We start from the raw sequence: 17,730 nt of genomic DNA, 5'->3' as shown, positions 1-17,730 counted from the left end.
GGGTACAGCCAGAATCCCAGCTCCGGCATTGCCTCTAGCTTTGTCCCCAGAGGGCAGATTCTTGGCTTGCAGTCTCTGGAGAAGTGTAGGTGTCCCCTACTTTTCAGTGCTGCCTGCGAGATTCTGGGAGCTTGAGTCCTCGGTGAAACCTGCAGATCTCTGTGGGATCCACCTCCCCAGCTCATCCTTGTTCTCTGGCCCTGCAGGTCCCAATCCAGGAGTCTTTGCTCCTGTACTCTGACAGTGAGCTGAATGAGCTGGCTACAAAGAACTTCCAGAGTAAGTACCTCGCTGGGACATAGCGCTGCAGAGGCTGGGGGGGGTGAGTGGGATGCTGTGGTGGGCACACACAGCCATTGTGGGACTGAGTGGGGAATGAAACCTGTGTGGGGAGGGCCCCTCCTCAGGCACTTCTGCAGTTAATAACCACCTGTGTCCTTGTTGGGAGCATCCAGCAAGATGTACTTTGCCTGGAGTGCAAAGTGCCCAAGAACACACCCTGCCTGGGCTGTGGGCAGACTACACCTGTCCAAGGCACAGCTTGGAACAGGAAAGCTTTCAGGACAGTTTTTAGCTCTCTGCCAGCCCCATGGCAGGACCACCCCTGCTCAGACCTCAATGTCAGCCTTTGCCCTGCAGCGCTGATGCGGCTCATGGGGGATCAGTCCAAGCACAAGGACCAGACTGAGGTTGAATGCACCTACGAAATCCTTAAGGTTTGTGACCTTTCCCCGGGCAGAGTGCTGAAGCATCAGCGGGAACAGAGGGACAAGACCCTGCTGGGAAGGGAGAGCCAAAATGGAACTCCTGCATGAGAAAGGGAGCTGAAAGAGACTCATCTGAAAACATGGAGGGGAGGGGCCCCATGTAAATGGTTTTCCTGGATATCACTATCTGGATGAGAGCATAACCTCGCTCTCCTCTCTCCTTCTTTGGGTCTAGATAGCACTGGGGACCAGAGGCTGAAAATCTTGAGCTTTAAGCCAAATTGGCAGAGCTCTGGAGCTGGAAGAGGAAGGGCACAGAGGTGACCTGGGGGCCTCTCTGATGCTCTCATCCCCTCTCTGATGTTGTTTTCTCCTTTCTGAATGCAGCTGTGCAAGGAGAAGGAGCATTTGCACGATGAGGTTTACTGCCAAGTCATCAAACAGGTCACCCACAACCCTAACCAGTGAGTACCAGCACTGGCAGCTCCTGTGCATGCACAGCTGGAGAGGAGCCATCTGCTTCAGGGACACCAGGGCCAGCAGAGAGGGTGTCCCCTGATGCTGTGCTGTCCCCAGCGCTCCAATGCTGAGGCTTTTGCTGAGCACTCAGGAAATGTAGCCGGTCACTGGGGCTGACATTGTCATTTCAGTGGACACTTGTCCTTGTTTTTCTGGCTGCTGATATATCTGGGTCCCAGTAAACATCCCTGGTAGCTCCTGGTAGTGGTTTTGCTCAGAGCCCTGATTTCCTCCTCACAGACCTGGGGAACTGATACAACAGTCAGGGACTGGCTTAACCCCACACTGCCCTGTGAAATGGCAGCAGTGGCATCAGAGTAGCCTTGACTGTTCTCTTTATTTGCTCTGCCATAGGTATTCAGAAGGGCAGAGGCTCAGCCTGAGCTGCTAGGAGCAGGAATTGTCTTGTCCCAGGGTGGCCACAGTCCTTTCTGTTCCACAGGCAGAGCATGCTGCGTGGCTGGTTGGTCCTGAATCTGCTAACTGGATACTTCCTCCCTACTAAAACCCTGATGCCCTATGCCACCAAGTTCCTGCAGCTAGCCAGCAGTGATCCATCCAGCACCCACCATGGTACGACTGTAAAAGCAAACATGCTAGTTCTAATTCTTCCCATCCTGTCATTCCTCTGCTCTCCTGCTGTCCTGGGTGCTGTCTGTGCCCGGCTCCTCACGATTTGGATGTGTCCTGGCAGAGTGGGAGTTGAGGTCTTTGCTCTCCTAGCAGTGACCAAGGGTTAAATTTGACACAGCCAGGATGACCCAACACCACAGGCACAATGTTTAGTTCTCTGTCTGGCTCAGCACATGGAGCTTTCCCCTTTTCCTGCAGATATAGCCAAGGTCTGTCAGAGCAACCTGCGGAAAACCTTCATGTACGGGGGCCGCCGAAACCTTCCCTTCCCTGTGGAGATGGAGGCACTGCTGGTACTGAGGGATGGGGAAATGGGGGTGCTGGGAACAGGGGGAGGGCAGAGGGTTGCCATGAGATGCCATGTGGGTGTGGCAGGGGCAGTCAGTGCTCCATGAGAGGAAATGAATCATGTGGATGTAAGGGGTTTGGGAAGTGCAATGCCACGGAGTGAGCAGGAACATGGGCAGGTACAATGGAGAAGCAATGGAAGGCACAGATGAGGAAGAAGAGGGAGAAACAATTGTGGGGCTGGTGGGATTCCTGCATGTCTCGCTGCCTAAAGACTGTCCCTTGCAGAAGGGGCACGGTGCCCGCCGGCTGGTGATACTGATGCCTGGAGGCATGGAATACGTCACCAGGATCAAGACATTCACGGTGAGTTTCCAGCTGTGGCTTCCTTCTTTGGTCCAGACTCTGAACCACACCAGAGAAATCCCTTAGCTGCCAAGGGATAACGTGTCTACCTGCTCTGGGGCTGCTTTGGGCTTGCCTGGTCATGGTACCCATTTTCTTCTTTCCTTGCTTCAGGTGGCCAAGGAGCTCTTGCAGGAGATCTGTGAGCAGATGGGAGTTGGTGAACAGGAAGAGATACAGGACTTTTTTCTTTTTGCTATCAGGACTGACAACAAAAATCTTGGCAAGTAGAGACCAGCATCGAGTTTCTTCCTAACAGGGAGCACCCTGGCTCTGGCTTTGAATAGTTCCCCCACCCTTCCTGGCTCCTGGGAGGTTCCTCTTAAGCAGTTTCCCTCTGTATTAGGGTTAAGGATTGATCCTTCTCAGGGTCTGTGTTGCTTGTTCGTGGAAGAGGTGTGTGGGTCCGTGTCCCTTTGGAATGGTTGATGGTTGGAGTTCCAAGGGCAGGGTGGAACAGAGGTGTGCAGGAACCATTCCAGGCCGTGCTGCTCAGCCCACTGCCTCAGCACCAGGAGGGATGGATGACCCTCTCTCTGTGCAACATGCAGGTAGAATAGTGAAGCCAATAAAACCAGAGGAGTATCTCCATGATTACCTGCTGGAGGACAAGATGGTCACGGTGACTTTGCGCAGGCTCACCTGGAAGGCACCTCTGCACTTCGAGAACCAAATCTACACAGACGTCCACTATGGACAGGTAAGGACAGCAGGGCCCTCCCCAGGGCTCCCTGACAGGGGTAGGGATTGCGTTCAGGCCAGTGGGAATGTCCCAAGGGGGTTGAAAAAGCAGGAGGGCTTTGGCTGATCAGCTTTGTGTGGTGTTTCTGGGAATGACAGATGCATGGATGCACAGAAGGCAATGTGCCTGTGGGCCAAGCCTGGGAGCTGGGCTGTTCCACACGTGGTTTGTGCAGCTCCACAGGCTCTTCCTGAGCCCAGCCAGCCTTTGCTTTCGTGTTATCAGCCCGAGTGGGATGTGTTATCATCAGGAAGGCAGGATGTGGGTCTCTGCAGCCTGGCACTGCCCAGACCTGCCTGTACCTTCTGGCAAGATTAACAAAGGCCTCTTTGCTGTGCTGTCTCTCAGGTGCTGTGGGATTACCTGAATGGGAGGATGCTGCTGAGCCAGAGTAAAGAAATGGAGATGCAGGTGGGCCTTTTGGCAATGCTCCAGCACTGGGCCAAGCCAGAGCAGCAGAACTCGGCTCCCTCTGGGTATGTCTGGGTCAGGGTGGGTCTCTGCCTCTCTGATGTTGGCACCACAGGGGTTAGGAGCAGGTGCCTGGATAATTAAGGAATGGACAGTTCTGGAGTTATTTATTAATGTCATGCAGCAACTGACTCCTGTCCCCAGTCAAGATATTTATCCCCCTTCACACTCTTAATGCTGGCAATCTCTGCTCCACATTTCCTTCTGGGACTCCTCCTGAGCTGAGGGTCATGAGGGTGCCATGGGCATTTCATTTGACTGCCATGGGTTTGTAATACCAAAAAGAATTGCATGAGCTCATCGTTTGGGTGAATGCTCCTTTGCTCTTTCTCACAAGTGCCAGAGGTTTCAACCCTGGGCACCTGAAATCTCTGATGAGATGCCTCATTGGAATGAAACGGGAATAAAATTGTCCCTAGATACCAGAAAGCTTCTGTCCTGCAGTCCCAAGGTGTAAATTCACACTCTTTGCTTCCTGTATCCTTTGCACTTCATCTCAAGAGTTGAGGTTAATGTTTCCATCAGATCCCCTTAAAGCACCAGCAACAGAGAAAATGGCATAACCCTGCTGGGCACTGAAGAGCTCCTGTTGTCTCCAGAAAGGAGGGATTTCTCTCTGCTCAGTGGTGCACAGTTGATTTCTCTGTGGAAAATGCTGGTCTCACTGTCTCTGATGTTTCCTTCCACCTGATCCAGTGCAGATACAACCTGCTGTGCTTTTCCTCTCCCCCTTCACCCTTCCCTTCAGACATACAATTGAAAATTGCTGCCTCATCCCCTTTGCTGCCTTAATCCCCCAGCTGATGGTTGATTTTAGCTGGCAGGGGGTGAATTAGAATCTTCTTGTTGGCACAGGGAGGAGCTGAAGAAATGCACCCCCAAGACCCTGCAGCACTCCATCAGTTCCACGGCTCTGGAGAACCAGGTTGCCACATTGCTGAGGACAAGGCAGCCCCTCCAGCCACTGGATGCAAAAATCCAGTTCATAGGTGAGAAGACATCCAGATCTGCTTCAATTGTCCATCCTGAGCATGATGGAAGCTGCTCTGAACGCATTTTTGGGGACAGAAAAGAATGGCACATCCATTCAGGCTGCTGAGAATTGAGCATCAGCAGCCTGGTGGGGAGGGAGAAGTTGTCAGTCTTACTTTTTAATGTAGAAAAGCTTGGGAATTCTGGCAGTTTTGACCACCTTGGGCTGGTGTAGTAGATTGCTGGCTGGAAGCTGCTCCCTTCAGGCCACCTTTTGCTTTCTTACAGAGCATGTGATGAAGTTGCCCTTCTTTGGCTACACCATGTTCATGGTGGAGAGAGTCAGCGACAACAAGATCCCTGTGCCCTGTTTCCTTGGTGTGAATAAAGAGGAGATCATTGTGGTGAATGGCATCACCCAGGTAAGCCAGACAATTCCCCAGGGTGTCTATCAGGTATTAACTTTAACTTTCAGAAGAACCTGTGCAGGAAGATGCTGTAATTCTTTTTATCACAGCCACTCTAAGAAAGCAAGGGACAAGAGTGGTGGAACAGCCATTAGTGCCTGGGCAGTGTTCATGATAACAAGCAGAGTCCACAGTAACACTGTGTGTCACATTCCTGTTTGTCCCAGTCCCGTGGCAGTTCCAGGGCTGTTCTGCCAGCAGGAGCCTGCCCTGTGCCCCAGACCTTGCTCACCTTTCACTGGGATCTTGAGGTGACTCCTTCTCGTGGAGAATCAGATGGTTTAGTTTGTAAGGACTGCACCAGAGAGTGGTCTGTGGCTTTTCTCCCCCCCTCAGGCCGTGTCCCAGGTCATTCCCCTGAAGGAGGTGCAGAAGATGCGCACCCTGAAGCCCATGCTCAAAGATGGACTTCCCGGCTTGGAGCTGAACTTTGGATCACCTGCCACCCCCAAGACTTTGTGGGTTGAACTGCAACAGGTGAGATCAGCCTGGGCCTGCAGTTTCCTCTTGGCAACTCAGGAATTGCCCTCCACTGCCCAGCTGAGCCACTGCTGAGACAGTTCTCCTGCTCCAGAGGAGGAGGGAGGGGGGGTCACTGCATTTCCCAGGCTCCAACATGCAGCTTTGTTCCAGCACATACCTGATATTTATTTATGGAAGGTGATTTATGGGTGTTTTCTGGGCAAAAAATGACTGCTGCTGATTTGTGTTCTGACAGGCTAAAGAACTGTACCACATGCTTGTCGTCATCCTGGACAAAACAGAGCTCCACTCCTAGAGCCCAAAAGGAGGAGACTGACCAAGGAAAACAGCTGTGCCTCTCTTCCTTTGAACCTGATCAGTGCTCTCTGACCTGTCTTCTGGAGAGAACACTTCCAAAAGACAGCCATGACCTCAGACAGCTGCTTTCTAGGGCTGCCACCACAGTGTTTGTTGATGGACTGGACAATAATCTCACCCCTGGTGACCTGCCATTCAGTCCCCAAGTACTTCCTTGAAGCAATCCATGCTGTGGACTAACAAACCACAAGGCCCTCTCCACACCACAGTTCCAAAAAGGAGCAGCTGAACCAATGCAAGCACTTGCCTTCAAGCAATGCAGTGTGGAACTCCTCTTTTCTTATTTTTTTTTTTAATTAATTAACATTAGCAAAGCCTAGTGCTTGCTAGAGATTTGTGCATCCCAGTGCCCAGCTGAGGCTATGCAATGCCTGCACTGGCTGCTGGTGTTTTCCAGAGGCCAGTTTTGTCTCTGCATTGATATGCATAAGGCCCTGGAGCAGGACTGGTGAGGCAGGAGTTTATAGAAAGCACCTTAATTGAAAAGCAGATCAGTGTTAATAATACAATTAGCACATATGCTGGGGCATGGATCGAGCTGCAATGGTAAGAAAGTTTATTGTTAATTAATTTCTCACTGACATAATTACATGCATCTGCTTCCCTCTACTATAAAGGAGTCAGTCATGTCCACGCAGCTGTCAGGCTTCAGTGATGGCTCCATGCCCATGGAGGAAGAAGCATATTCAAACAGGACTTGTGTATTATAGTAGAGTGTTTTGGGTTGTACAAAAATGCCTAATTTATTTTTATTGCCCTTTAGGAAATTGCAATAAAGTAATCACAGATATGTTTTGAAGGTGTGGCGTGACAGATCTTGCATCTAACCCGGGAAAACTGACCTGAAGGTAACGGGCAAAGCTTGAGGAAAAAAGGCTGTCACTGTTGGCAGGGAAGGGGATGGATCTGAGGGTGCTCAATGCAAGACACGAGGCACAGCTGGATTGTTGCTGGTGAGCTGATTCCAGCAGGAACTGCAGCATCTTCCCAGTCAGGTACTTCCCTTCAAGTGCTGCTTAGTGGATCTTACACCAGTCTGTATGAGTGAGTGGTAAGAAAGAGCTTCCAGGAACAGTCCAGAGCAGCTATAACATTGTTTTATTGTCAGTTCTGCATATACTTCAGTACATGTAAAAAAATACATCTGTGGAGTACAGTGCTCCAAAAGCCTGATGGGTGGCCCCTCAGCAGCACGAGTGCCTGAGGCCCCCAGCCTCTGTGGGCATGGAACAAAGGCAGAACCCAATAAAAACCCAACAGGAAGGACTTGTGCCTGGGAATCAGGTGAGGTCCCATATAAACATAGCAGCAGAGACACCACAGTGTCAATTTGAGGGCCACAGCAGTACCTGAACCAGTTCTAAAAGCAGCATTGCCCTCTGTATTGCAGACTTTTGGTGAGGCACAGGGGGCAAATATGGCTTTAGGGGTTACAAGAAAATGCTGGAAAAAGTGCTGTTGAGGTTAATACTGAAAGAGCATCACCACTTACGTTAAAGGGCACACAGAACTAGACAAAGTTAAAAAAAAGTTCACATTAAAAGAACTCCAGTTTCTCCACCTTCAGAAAGTAGGTATTGCCTGCATGATGAGAGCAAACCACTCCCCTCCTGCCCTTTAAAGGAAAATATTCCAGCCAGGAACTCAACCATGGAGTTTGTCATTGGCAGCCCTGAGCAAAGCATAAGAACATGTAGCATAAGGCTTCTAATGGTAACACTGAAATAAGAACTAAGAGACAGGGAGTGAGGGGAGCAGCCATCTAGGAAGCAAGATGCCATCCTAAAGCAGAGTCCCAGTTGGAAAAGCAGCCCTTCCCAGACTGCTGCAGGGAGCAGAGGTGGAGACAGTGCAGAACATCTCAGGCAGCAGCCCCTAATGAATACAGCAGATGCAACTTCACACCTCTTGGTCCTCAAGGGCTTCAGTGCCCAGTTATTGGAGAAACTCTCTATAAGTTCGCAGAAACTGGTTTCCTGGAACTGTTTGTCACTAAGGACAGAAGTGAGCAAAAATGCAGTGGGAGGAAAAAAAAAAAATCTCACTTCTGCAGTCTCATGAAACCCTCCATGGCAGAGTTCTTCAAGATCCCCTGGTCACGCTGCTGGAGGAAGGAAGACAACCAACAGGATGCACAGATCAGCTCTCTCAGCTCTGCAGCTCCTGCCAGTCTGCCTCACTCTCACACCTGACCCTTGTTTTGAAAAACTCCCTGATGAGTCTCTGTGCTTCCTCCTTCACTGCAAGAGAGGAAACACCACCTTTGAGTCAATCCTTAAGACATCTGCCCCCACCAAAGACATCCCATCCCTTTGGCACTGAAAGAAGCCCAGGCTCTCCGAGCTCTCACCTGTCTTGCGGGCAGGGTTCTGCTCCTGAGTCAGTAAGTGAGACACGTGCCGGGCAAAGCCCTTAAACAGCTCCTGCAGAATTAGGGAAGACAAAGAGCAGAAAGCAGACATCAGTTCCCAGACTGTTTGCATGTTTGCCTTGCCCTCAGCACGGGCTGGCTGCAGCACAGACCATTCCCAGATTGAGGCTGCAGGAGTGTTGCACACCTGCAAACACACCGGCCCTGCAGTGCTGGCACACACAGCCTGCCTCGCAGGACACATCAAGGAAACGACACCAGAATTGGACCTGAGCTGTTGCTGCTCCACAGGTGGGAGTTAAAAGTGTGCCAGAGCTTAATGTGAAAACATGAATAACCATAAATAAGTGTGGAACCAACGTGACACCACTCCAAACACACACAAACCCTTTTGTGGGAGAGGTGAGTTCCTGCACCTGGAGTCACTGAAACAGCACATACCAATGCACAGCTTGGAAATGAAATGTGGTATCCAGATCATCTCCCCCTTCTTAGAGCCCCAGATTCACTATGAGCTGCAGTCTCCTCCTGCTAAAGAGGATCTTGAGCTGTGCCCTACCTTGGAAGCAAATTTGCCACCCTTGTAGAACGGGGTCAAATATTTGACAACGATGTCTGCAGTGTCTTTGAGGGACACGCCTTTGGTCACTGGCTGTAGGGTCTTGCTGGTTCCTTCTCTGTCACACTGTTCTAAGTTTGAATCAAAAGTCACCTTCTTCTTTGTTGGACCAGCACTTCTGCATTCTGGGTGGGACAGAATAGAAGATTTTGTCGCTGTCCGCAGCCGCTTTGTTGCAGGACTTTCCATATCCTGGAGAGGAGACAGGGAAAAAAATCAAACCCACCAATTCCTGGAGCAGTTTTTTCCACTTCCAAGCACCCACTACCTTCCAGGACAACAAATCTTCACAGCATCCTGCAGGCTCTCCCTACAGTGAATACAACATAGAATCTCTGTAACTCATTTTACTGTGCAGACATAATACACTATTTACCACACAAAGGGAGTTTGAGAAAAGCCCTTTAAGAACACCACACTTAGAATTACCCTGTGCTCTTATTAGGGCAGCTAAAGGCTACACCCTGTTGTATACAGCAAAAACTGACTGGAAATGATTTTTCAGGATCTCTGGTGAGAATACAACCCTCAGGAAGAATGAGCCATGTCAAGAGTGCCACATGCCTGCTCAGTTTGAAAGAGAGAAGATTGCACTGTTGCAGAGACAGCTGCCAGGCAGTCTCAGATACCAAATGCAGAAGCAGAGACTGAAGGGCAAGGCAGGCAGTGAGCACGGGTCACTTCCAAGTGGTCCCGTGTGTCACTGGCCTGTGGTTGTTCCCTGGACTTGAGAAAGCAGCTGCTAATTATAGTTCATTACAGATCTAGAGGGAGTGGAGAGACTCATTCCAGCCAAGTCACCAGCAAGGGCACAGTCACATGTGTTGCACACAGGAGGAAACAAAGCAGTGGAGGGGAAGCTCTGCACTGCAGCCCAAGGTGATGGCATGGCCCAGTGGGCAGCAGGGAAACACCAGGAATGCAGCACAACTGGGGTTCTCCTCTCTGGTGCAACTGCAGCTGGGCCCTCCCCAGATTATTAACACTCTCAGGTGGGGTTCAGAGCAGGAGCATCACTCTCAGAGAGACATCTGGCAGGAGTTGAGCAGAAGAAATAGAGGAAATTAGCACTCACTGAAGCCTTACCTCATCTGATCCTGCCCTCTTCCCACTCTCACCTTCCCCAACCACAGGCAGCTCAGTTTCTGAGACATTTTCAGCAACACTAGTGGGAAGAGTGGAGAGAAGGCCAGTTGTAATTATTCCACAGAGAAAAATATCCCTGCATTCACTGTTAGCGGCTATGAGACCCTCCATGGTAAAGCAGGAGTCTTCCTCACCCACCCAGAGATCTCACACAGATTCCCAGTTTCCAGGACAAGGCTGGTGGGACTCAGCAGCTTAACAGGGTAACACAGGGAGCAGAGAGATTGCGATTTTACCTGGACTTTACATCAATTTCTTCCCGAAGGAGTTCAGATTCAGCAGCCTGCTGGGTCTTAAAATCCTCCCCCTTCTCAGTCTGTGTTACTTCTGTTTCTCTCAGTTCTTTATTCTCTGTCTGGGACTGTCCAGTCAGATCTTCAGAGATATCTCTGCTTTCCTGAGGTGCTGGTTTCTCTTGACACGTGCTTTGAGAAGAAACCTGAGGTAGTGTGCTTGCAGAACAGCCCTCTTCTTTTGCTGAGCTGCAGCTTTTGGCTTTAGAGCCACCTTTGGAGAGGGAGAAGAATTTGGAAATATCCTGTGATTCTTTTTTAGCTGCTTCTGCGAGCATTTGCTGCTTCTTGCTAAGTTTGGGCTTCTTAGTGGGGCTCTCCCAAAGGGCAGCCTTTTTGTCTGGACTGGGTTGCTGTCCCTTCTTTTCAGGGTGTATTTCTACCACAGCACTCTCACACATTGCTTTGGTTGCTGTTTCTTTCCTCTGGACAACAGTGTTTCTGGTGTCCAGTTCCAGATTGCAGCTGCTGTTGTCTTGCCCATTTGGACAATCTACTTCTTTTCCGACAGGCTTTGCATCACTCTCCTCCTGGATCTTCAGCAGTTCTGAGGCTGTCTGGAACAAGTCGGATTTCTTTGGAAATCCTGTTCCCACCACACGCTTGGGTTTGAACTAGGAAGGAAGGAGGAAGAAGAAACTTTGGATGTGATATCCCTGTGTGCAGAACCCTGAAAGGAGTGAGGTTTCTGCATGCAATAGGTGAGGGAGGCTCTAAATCTGACTTATCATCACACCCACCAACTGAGACATGAGGGAAAGGGAATAGGTTAAATTCCCAGGCTGGTAGTAAGGAAACAGCCATTCTTGGTTAGAGCAAGATGAGAAAGAACTTATTTAACCTATGGCCTGCACATAGATAATGTTCACTAATAGCAACCAGCATGACAGGCAGACAGGGAAAAGCAATTACAATAGAAATATACAGCTATGACCATGGAAAGGATGTAAGATGAATTAATAAAAAAACAGAAAGACAAAACACACTATTCCCTCCTGTCTATCCCATCAGTACTCACTGAGTAAACCTGGGATGCAGGGAGGAAGTCCTCCTCTGCTGGAGAACCAGATTTTGTTTCCAAGCTGCTGTTGCCACCAGTTCCAGATCCAAAGACCGAGAACAACTCTCCTTGTTTCGAGGCTTTGTTGATTTCTGCTACCTGAAAAGAGAATGGAAATATCCTCCAATGGCCACAAATCTTTATGCATCCCTGCCTTTTTACACACGAAGAGCCACAGTGGCAAAACAAACACCTCCCCTGGAGAGGTGCCTGTCTCAAGAACAGAAACACCTTCAGAGAGACTGATGGCAATCAGGTACCCTAAACCAAGGCTTCTGTAGTGTCAGCAGCCTGGGGAACTCCCCATTCCCTTTAGTGCTGGAATAAATCTGGATAAGCTTGCACTGGTATGCAGGTTTCCAGAGCCTGTAAAGCCAACAAAGATGTGAAACCCAGGTGATTCTGGGCCCTCTTGGAAACAGAGTCAAGAAGAAAGATTTGGAAGACACCCAAGGCAAAGCAGAGCTTCTCCTTTGTCTTCCCCACACAAACTCTGCCCTATTTCCCCTTGAGTTGAGGCCACCCCACGTTCAGACAGCAGATGTGTGTCCCTACCTTCTTCAGCACAGCTGCCTTGTATGAATTTGCCATTTTGCTGGTCCGGAAAGCTTCAAACTCCATTTCCACTGCACAGGCATGAGGGTCTGACCTGAAATACAGGCTGGCGTGATATCTGGCAAGACACACTCCTATATCTGCAAAGGGAACACTAAGTATCTCCCAGAAAGTACAAAATTCACTCCCTCTGGTGAAAGAATAAGTGATAACGTCCAGTTAAGCCCTAAGGGATGCAGGGGTGAATTGCTGGAGAACGGAAAGGGTGATGAAAACACTTTCCAATCCAAGTCCTTTTGCCCAGAGGCTCAGTTTGAGAACTACACCATCCCCACCTTGTGGGATAGGGAAGAATTGCAGCTCCTGGGGTCAAGCTGATTTAGCAATCGGCCACAGGAATCCTCATATCCAATCCTGAATATCACTAACAGAAAGATGCTGTTAAGTGAAGCTACATCCTTGGACAAAATAATAACTTTAAAAAAGCGTTCATTGAGAATGGTTAATTCTGCTGAGGGAGAGTAGGCCCTGTGTTAAGGACTCAGTATGTACCCCTCTTTCTTCATCTCATACCCTTTTCCTCCTGCTGGATTCTTTTGGTTGTTGCTCAAAGCTTCTTCCAGCATCTTCAAGCAGTGCTCCCGTCCCTAGGAAACATGGGATACTCAGACATGCTCTACAGAAGCCACAGTGCCCCTTGGACCTCCAGCCCTGAAGGAGTAAGAACGGGGCAGGCAGAATCTTTGTGGCTCTTTGCTGGTCAACAAGACCGAATGTCAGCCATGATTTACCTTCACTGTGAGCTTTGGGATCCTCCTGCTGCCAGCATCCTTGAGGGGACAGTCTGCACCTGCCACGGGAGAGGATTTGGAAAAGGAGTTACAGCTGGGCTGGGGCTGATGGAGGACATTTTAGCTGTCATGGAGAGGTGCCACCCCAAGGGCCACAACAGTCACCCTTTTTGCCTGGAAAAGCTACACACTCCAAAAGAGGAGGCAGAAGCCAAAGTGAGATTGTTCCCTCTAACTGAGAACATCTAGTTTGGAGTTTAACAGCTCCCCAAAATCTTCCGTTCTTAAAAAATGCTTTTCCAAGGAATCGCAGCTCTTAGGAAATCCAAATCTTTTCTGCTCCCCACAATATCAACCAAAAAAAACCCCAAAGAGGCTGAATAGAGTAACCTGACCTACCAGGTATTCTTTTATAACAGTGTAAGATCTACACTGCTGGACAGAGCCCCAAGCAGCACACCTACAACCAGCAAAGTTTTTAGCAGTTTCCCACTTATTACAAATATTATTATTATTATTATTATTATTATTACTGCTGCATAACTGCCACAGAAATAGCCTACAAAGTCAGGTTAGACAGTTTTTCTTCTCTCTTGCTTATTTGAAAGAGTTGTTCAGAAAGATGCATTCCATCTCTTCACCCCAACCAAAGCTAAGCTGTGATCCATCTCCTCCAGCCAAGCTTTCATAGCCAAAAGCTTAACCTCTGTGCCTGGGGACTGATACCTCCAGTGCTGATGCCATATAAATTACACACAGCTGCAAAATACAAGACTTTCTTCTCCCAAAGAAAGCCCCACTATAAATCAAAGAAGGTATTTACTTGGAGGAACAAAATCTTCCTTTTCTGGTTCTTTGCCCTGGAAGAAAACAAAGATCAGTCAAACATTTCCATTTCTGCAACACACATGCAGGTCTAGGAGCACAAGTGACATATTTTATACCCCTTCTCCAGGGAAAATTGAAGCTGAAGTTACAAAGGCACTGAAAAGGCAACAAAATAGGGGAAAGAAGACAAAGAATGAGAACCAAAGCCAAAATTTCCCCTTTGCTATAGGAATATATAAGAGAAGCTGACAGGGGAAATTTGTTTTAACTACTACCAGGGGTATTAAAGACAACAGAATCCTCTTGATAGCACTGCAGAGAGACCAGTACATGAATAAGCTGCATTTCTTCCTATTATGGGACTGGCCCAGAACATGGAGAATATGGAAAAAGCAGAGGTCCAGAAAGGAAAAGACAACAAGCAACAACAGCAAGATGCAATAATTTACTTCCATTAGTGCCAGGGAGCCTTTATGGCTGTAAGACAAGCTCACAGCAAACCCTCTCAGCATCTCTTACCAGCCGACACCGCCTCACCTTGCGCAGACTCATCTGCTTTTTGTAGAAGTTGTCCCACTCCCGTTTCCGATGCTCCTCATTGTCTTCATCCCAATTCCCGCCGCTTTCCTCGTCGTACCTGCATAAGTCAGGAAAACAAGACGAACAAGCATTTCTGTAGCTGCAGCATTACCTGGAGGACGGGTCTGGAAAGCCCAGGTCACCCCAGTGACGTTCCCCACATCCTTTCTGAACAAGTCTAAGCTTTTGGGTTCCCTGCCATCCCTCAACACGGACAGCTGTGAGTGTGCTCCGAAAATTCGTGGGATTTGTTAATCCCATGAACTTTAGTTAGCAGTGGTATGAACTAGTAGCACTTAATGCTCTGAGAATGGAGGGCTCCATTTAAGCTCTGCCAGATTGTCCCATGGGGTTGAGGAGTCACTGACTCCTGCCACATATCTCATCAGTCACTACTGCCCTGGGAGCAGTGCTGGAAGAAAGGGCACAGCATCCATTCCTCAGCCTCAGCTGTTCACAGGCTGTTGCAGTAAATGAAATCCCCACCACTAATACACTGAAATGCAGCAGCTGATCCTCACCACATGTACCCCAGGAGTTTGCTGCCTCCCACAGCTGCCACAGCCAAAACTGACAGGTATCACAAATCAGAGCTTTAGGGCTGTTGACTATTACAACTTCCAAGGCAAAACTACAATCAAGCCATGGAGAGGTTCAATAAATCAAGTGGCAAACACGGTGCTGTACAACAGCATTGGCCGTGGCTTTTCAGGTCGTGAGACTAAACACAGTGTTAGGTCACAAGTACCAGTTTCCTATGACTCAGCCTGAAGAAAAAAGCCACCAGACTCGAGCTGTTTAAGGTAAAGCAGGGCCAGGCCAGTCCAACAGCACTGTATATCCTGGCAGAGCTTCGTGGGCAGTGCCAGCATCGAAACTTCATCCTGACAAAGCTGCACAACAACTGCACCTCAGCCAGAGAACAAGGAGAAAGAGAAGCTGTCGCCTCCACACTGCCAAACATTTTACAGAATTAATCACGTTTTCCGCTGCACATCTTCCTTTTGCTGTCAGCCTGACAGGAAAACACTAAAATTTCACAATCTGCAGAAGAATTTGACACTGGCACTCCATTGCACCCTCTGTGGTGACTAAAGCTCTGCCAGTGGCCCCCAGCCTGCTGGCCTACAGGCAGCTGTACTGAGTCAGGAATGAACTCTGGACCATGTCATCTCGGTCTCAATTTAAACGTTTTTGATCCTTGTGACTGTGAGCAGCCTGAGCCCACTTGCTGCTTTCAGAAAATTTCAGGCTAGTTTCTTGAGCCAATTACATTCTGCAGGGCAATTCTTAGGTCTGTCAAAACAGCTTTTGGCTCTCTGGGACACGAACGTGAACAAGGCTGCCAAAGTGTGTGGAAAATGGAATTCCAGCTCCAGCTGCCAGGAAGTTACAGGAAAATACCATCCACACAGAAACATGTGCTGAAAATAGGAGTGGTTGGGCCTGCAGCTGGGAGATGCTCTCTGATAGTTCCTGTGAGCTGAGTTTTATCTCTCCAGCACAGACCTGCTGAAACCTCTGCAGCCTCTCCTCCCGCCTTCGTACAGCTCTGGGTCGTAGCCATCCCAGGAGGAACTCGCAGGCCCGATGCAGGTTTTGCTCCAGTTGCTGGTGCAGCGTTCCAGGGACTCCAGTTGCCTTTTCACTGCCCCTGGGTTCTTGCAGAAATCACAGCACTTGTTACAAGGTGGGGTGACATCACCGAAGTACTTGGCTATGGCAGCGTGGCGGCATCTAAACACAAGGGAAATGATCTGGTTGTAATTTTTTTTCCACAAGAACTCCACCCTCCAAATTCAGGGTTTTTTGATACAGATTTGAGTCTTTTTTTTCCCCCCAGAGAAAGCCTATTCCAGCAGGAATCACAGGGATTAAATGGGGTTCTGTTCCTGGCACATTGCTTAAGGTCTCTCTGCCTCCACTTCCCCACATATGAAGCAAATATTGACATTAATCTCTTCTGCTAAACCCTTTCAGATCTTTGAGATCTGCAAAAGGAAGTTTATGAAATATGCAGTTATTAATTCTGTATCATTAGCCAAATACATTCCATGTCCTATCAGGATGGCTGTAGGATAAATATGTGAAGAGGTCCTGTTGATCCCTACACCTCGGAGTGTATCTGTGTATTCCACATGGAAGAGCTTCTTGTTTTACTGTTTGTGGTTTGAAGGTCTTAGGTCTACATCTGAAGACACAGGAATGTAAATTAAATCCCAGAATTAGAGTCCAGACTGAGGTCACAAGGGAGCACCATTCAGGTAACACATGCCTGGGTCTCGATCTGCTCCCACACACTCCAGATCAGCAGCCAAAGCTGGGGTCCCACATCCACGAAAACCAATCCATTTACTCATCCAATATTGCACAACCAGTTTACCAGACTTAGCAAACTAGCCATGTGAAAATGATTAGATTCTTCTAGAAATCTTCAAAAGATTTTTGGCATTGGTTTTGGGTATGTAAAAAAGAGTTTGGTGACAGAAATGCGCTCATTAGCAATACAGGCAGGAAGTAATTTCTCTTCTAGAACACTCCCTAATTTAAAACAGTGAATACACTTATTTCACTAAAGAAGAACCAGGGAGTTACTTTTTTTGTTTTTTTTTTAAAAAAAAGAAGAGTTTGGAGGAGCTTTTTAAAACTTGAGTTGCACAGCAGAGGTAGCCAGTTGTCTCTCAGTCAAAATGCTGATACTAAATACACAGAAACATCGACTTCATCAGGCATTTAGAGATCAAACCCTGCAGCCAAGTGCGAACAAGAGATATTTTAGAAGAGAATTATTTTACTACAAAGAAGAACAAAGTGGAGATTCTTCTTCTCTGCCAAGGAGTGCCCTAGTTGGCTTACCCAACTTCATCTGCAAAAAGTGGGTCACAGAGGGGAAAAGTAAGAGAGTGAGCACTTCATTTATTCTTATTATAAGCCCTTTAAGCCATGTCTGAACTTGCCAGAGATTTAACAAACGCAGTTTTCTTCTTAACTCATGTGTGTGTTTGGGGGGGGGGGGGCACAACTGCACGTCTACCAAAGCACCACAAACAAACCCTGCGAGGGTCTGCAGAGGCTGCTCTTTCCTACAGCCTGGCAGGTTGATGTGCCAAGGGGCACAGGTTGCAGATTCCTGACACCACAGCAGAGCAGCGTTGAAGCACAAAGGACCTGGCACTGCTCAGGTGAGGAGGCTGCAGCAGTGTGACCTCGCTGTGCACGGTGGAGGGAGCTGAAGGCTGGAGAGGGCTCCGACAAAGCTGGCTTTATATCCCCCTGCAGAGCCACACTGACTCACTCTCCTCTTGCACTCAAAGAGCTCCTTTCACATGGTGGGGAGGGGTGGGGGGACCAGGATGGGGGCAACACATTCGATCCCCTTGTCCTGCCTTTCCAAAAGAGCTGCTGGTGCTGCCTGCCCTGCCAATGCAACGTGACTATAGAAAT

General features: G+C 48.8%; 2 protein-coding genes across 2 annotated transcripts in view; one reads left to right on the top strand and one right to left on the bottom strand.

Annotated features, from left to right (window-relative positions):
* Positions 1–6,837, top strand: part of MYO15B (myosin XVB) — a 39,507-nt gene extending 32,670 nt beyond the window's left edge. The window contains exons 54-66 of the mRNA XM_027895588.1: positions 207–279; positions 640–716; positions 1,095–1,171; positions 1,669–1,799; positions 2,058–2,152; positions 2,436–2,513; positions 2,667–2,775; positions 3,104–3,252; positions 3,643–3,770; positions 4,621–4,754; positions 5,026–5,159; positions 5,541–5,681; positions 5,923–6,837. Of these exons, the coding sequence (XP_027751389.1) occupies positions 207–279; positions 640–716; positions 1,095–1,171; positions 1,669–1,799; positions 2,058–2,152; positions 2,436–2,513; positions 2,667–2,775; positions 3,104–3,252; positions 3,643–3,770; positions 4,621–4,754; positions 5,026–5,159; positions 5,541–5,681; positions 5,923–5,982 (1,386 nt within the window). The 3' untranslated portion in view covers positions 5,983–6,837. The remainder of the gene's footprint in view (positions 1–206; positions 280–639; positions 717–1,094; positions 1,172–1,668; positions 1,800–2,057; positions 2,153–2,435; positions 2,514–2,666; positions 2,776–3,103; positions 3,253–3,642; positions 3,771–4,620; positions 4,755–5,025; positions 5,160–5,540; positions 5,682–5,922) is intronic.
* A 287-nt stretch (positions 6,838–7,124) lies between these two features.
* Positions 7,125–17,730, bottom strand: part of RECQL5 (RecQ like helicase 5) — a 37,276-nt gene continuing 26,670 nt past the window's right edge. Inside the window, exons 9-20 of the mRNA XM_027895657.1 lie at positions 15,796–16,023; positions 14,245–14,344; positions 13,703–13,739; positions 12,880–12,938; positions 12,662–12,735; positions 12,089–12,182; positions 11,492–11,632; positions 10,417–11,087; positions 10,121–10,199; positions 8,975–9,226; positions 8,395–8,467; positions 7,125–8,284 (exon numbers count right to left, since the gene is read on the bottom strand). Coding sequence (XP_027751458.1) covers positions 8,193–8,284; positions 8,395–8,467; positions 8,975–9,226; positions 10,121–10,199; positions 10,417–11,087; positions 11,492–11,632; positions 12,089–12,182; positions 12,662–12,735; positions 12,880–12,938; positions 13,703–13,739; positions 14,245–14,344; positions 15,796–16,023 — 1,900 coding nt within the window. The 3' untranslated portion in view covers positions 7,125–8,192. The remainder of the gene's footprint in view (positions 8,285–8,394; positions 8,468–8,974; positions 9,227–10,120; positions 10,200–10,416; positions 11,088–11,491; positions 11,633–12,088; positions 12,183–12,661; positions 12,736–12,879; positions 12,939–13,702; positions 13,740–14,244; positions 14,345–15,795; positions 16,024–17,730) is intronic.

Source organism: Empidonax traillii, unplaced genomic scaffold, assembly GCF_003031625.1.
Source record: "Empidonax traillii isolate 1590-97213 ecotype Southwest subspecies unplaced genomic scaffold, ASM303162v1 scaffold462:size771534, whole genome shotgun sequence".
Classification (NCBI taxonomy): Eukaryota; Metazoa; Chordata; class Aves; order Passeriformes; family Tyrannidae; genus Empidonax; species Empidonax traillii.
Note: the sequence above shows the minus strand (reverse complement) of the source record. Positions and strands in the feature narration are given on the sequence as shown.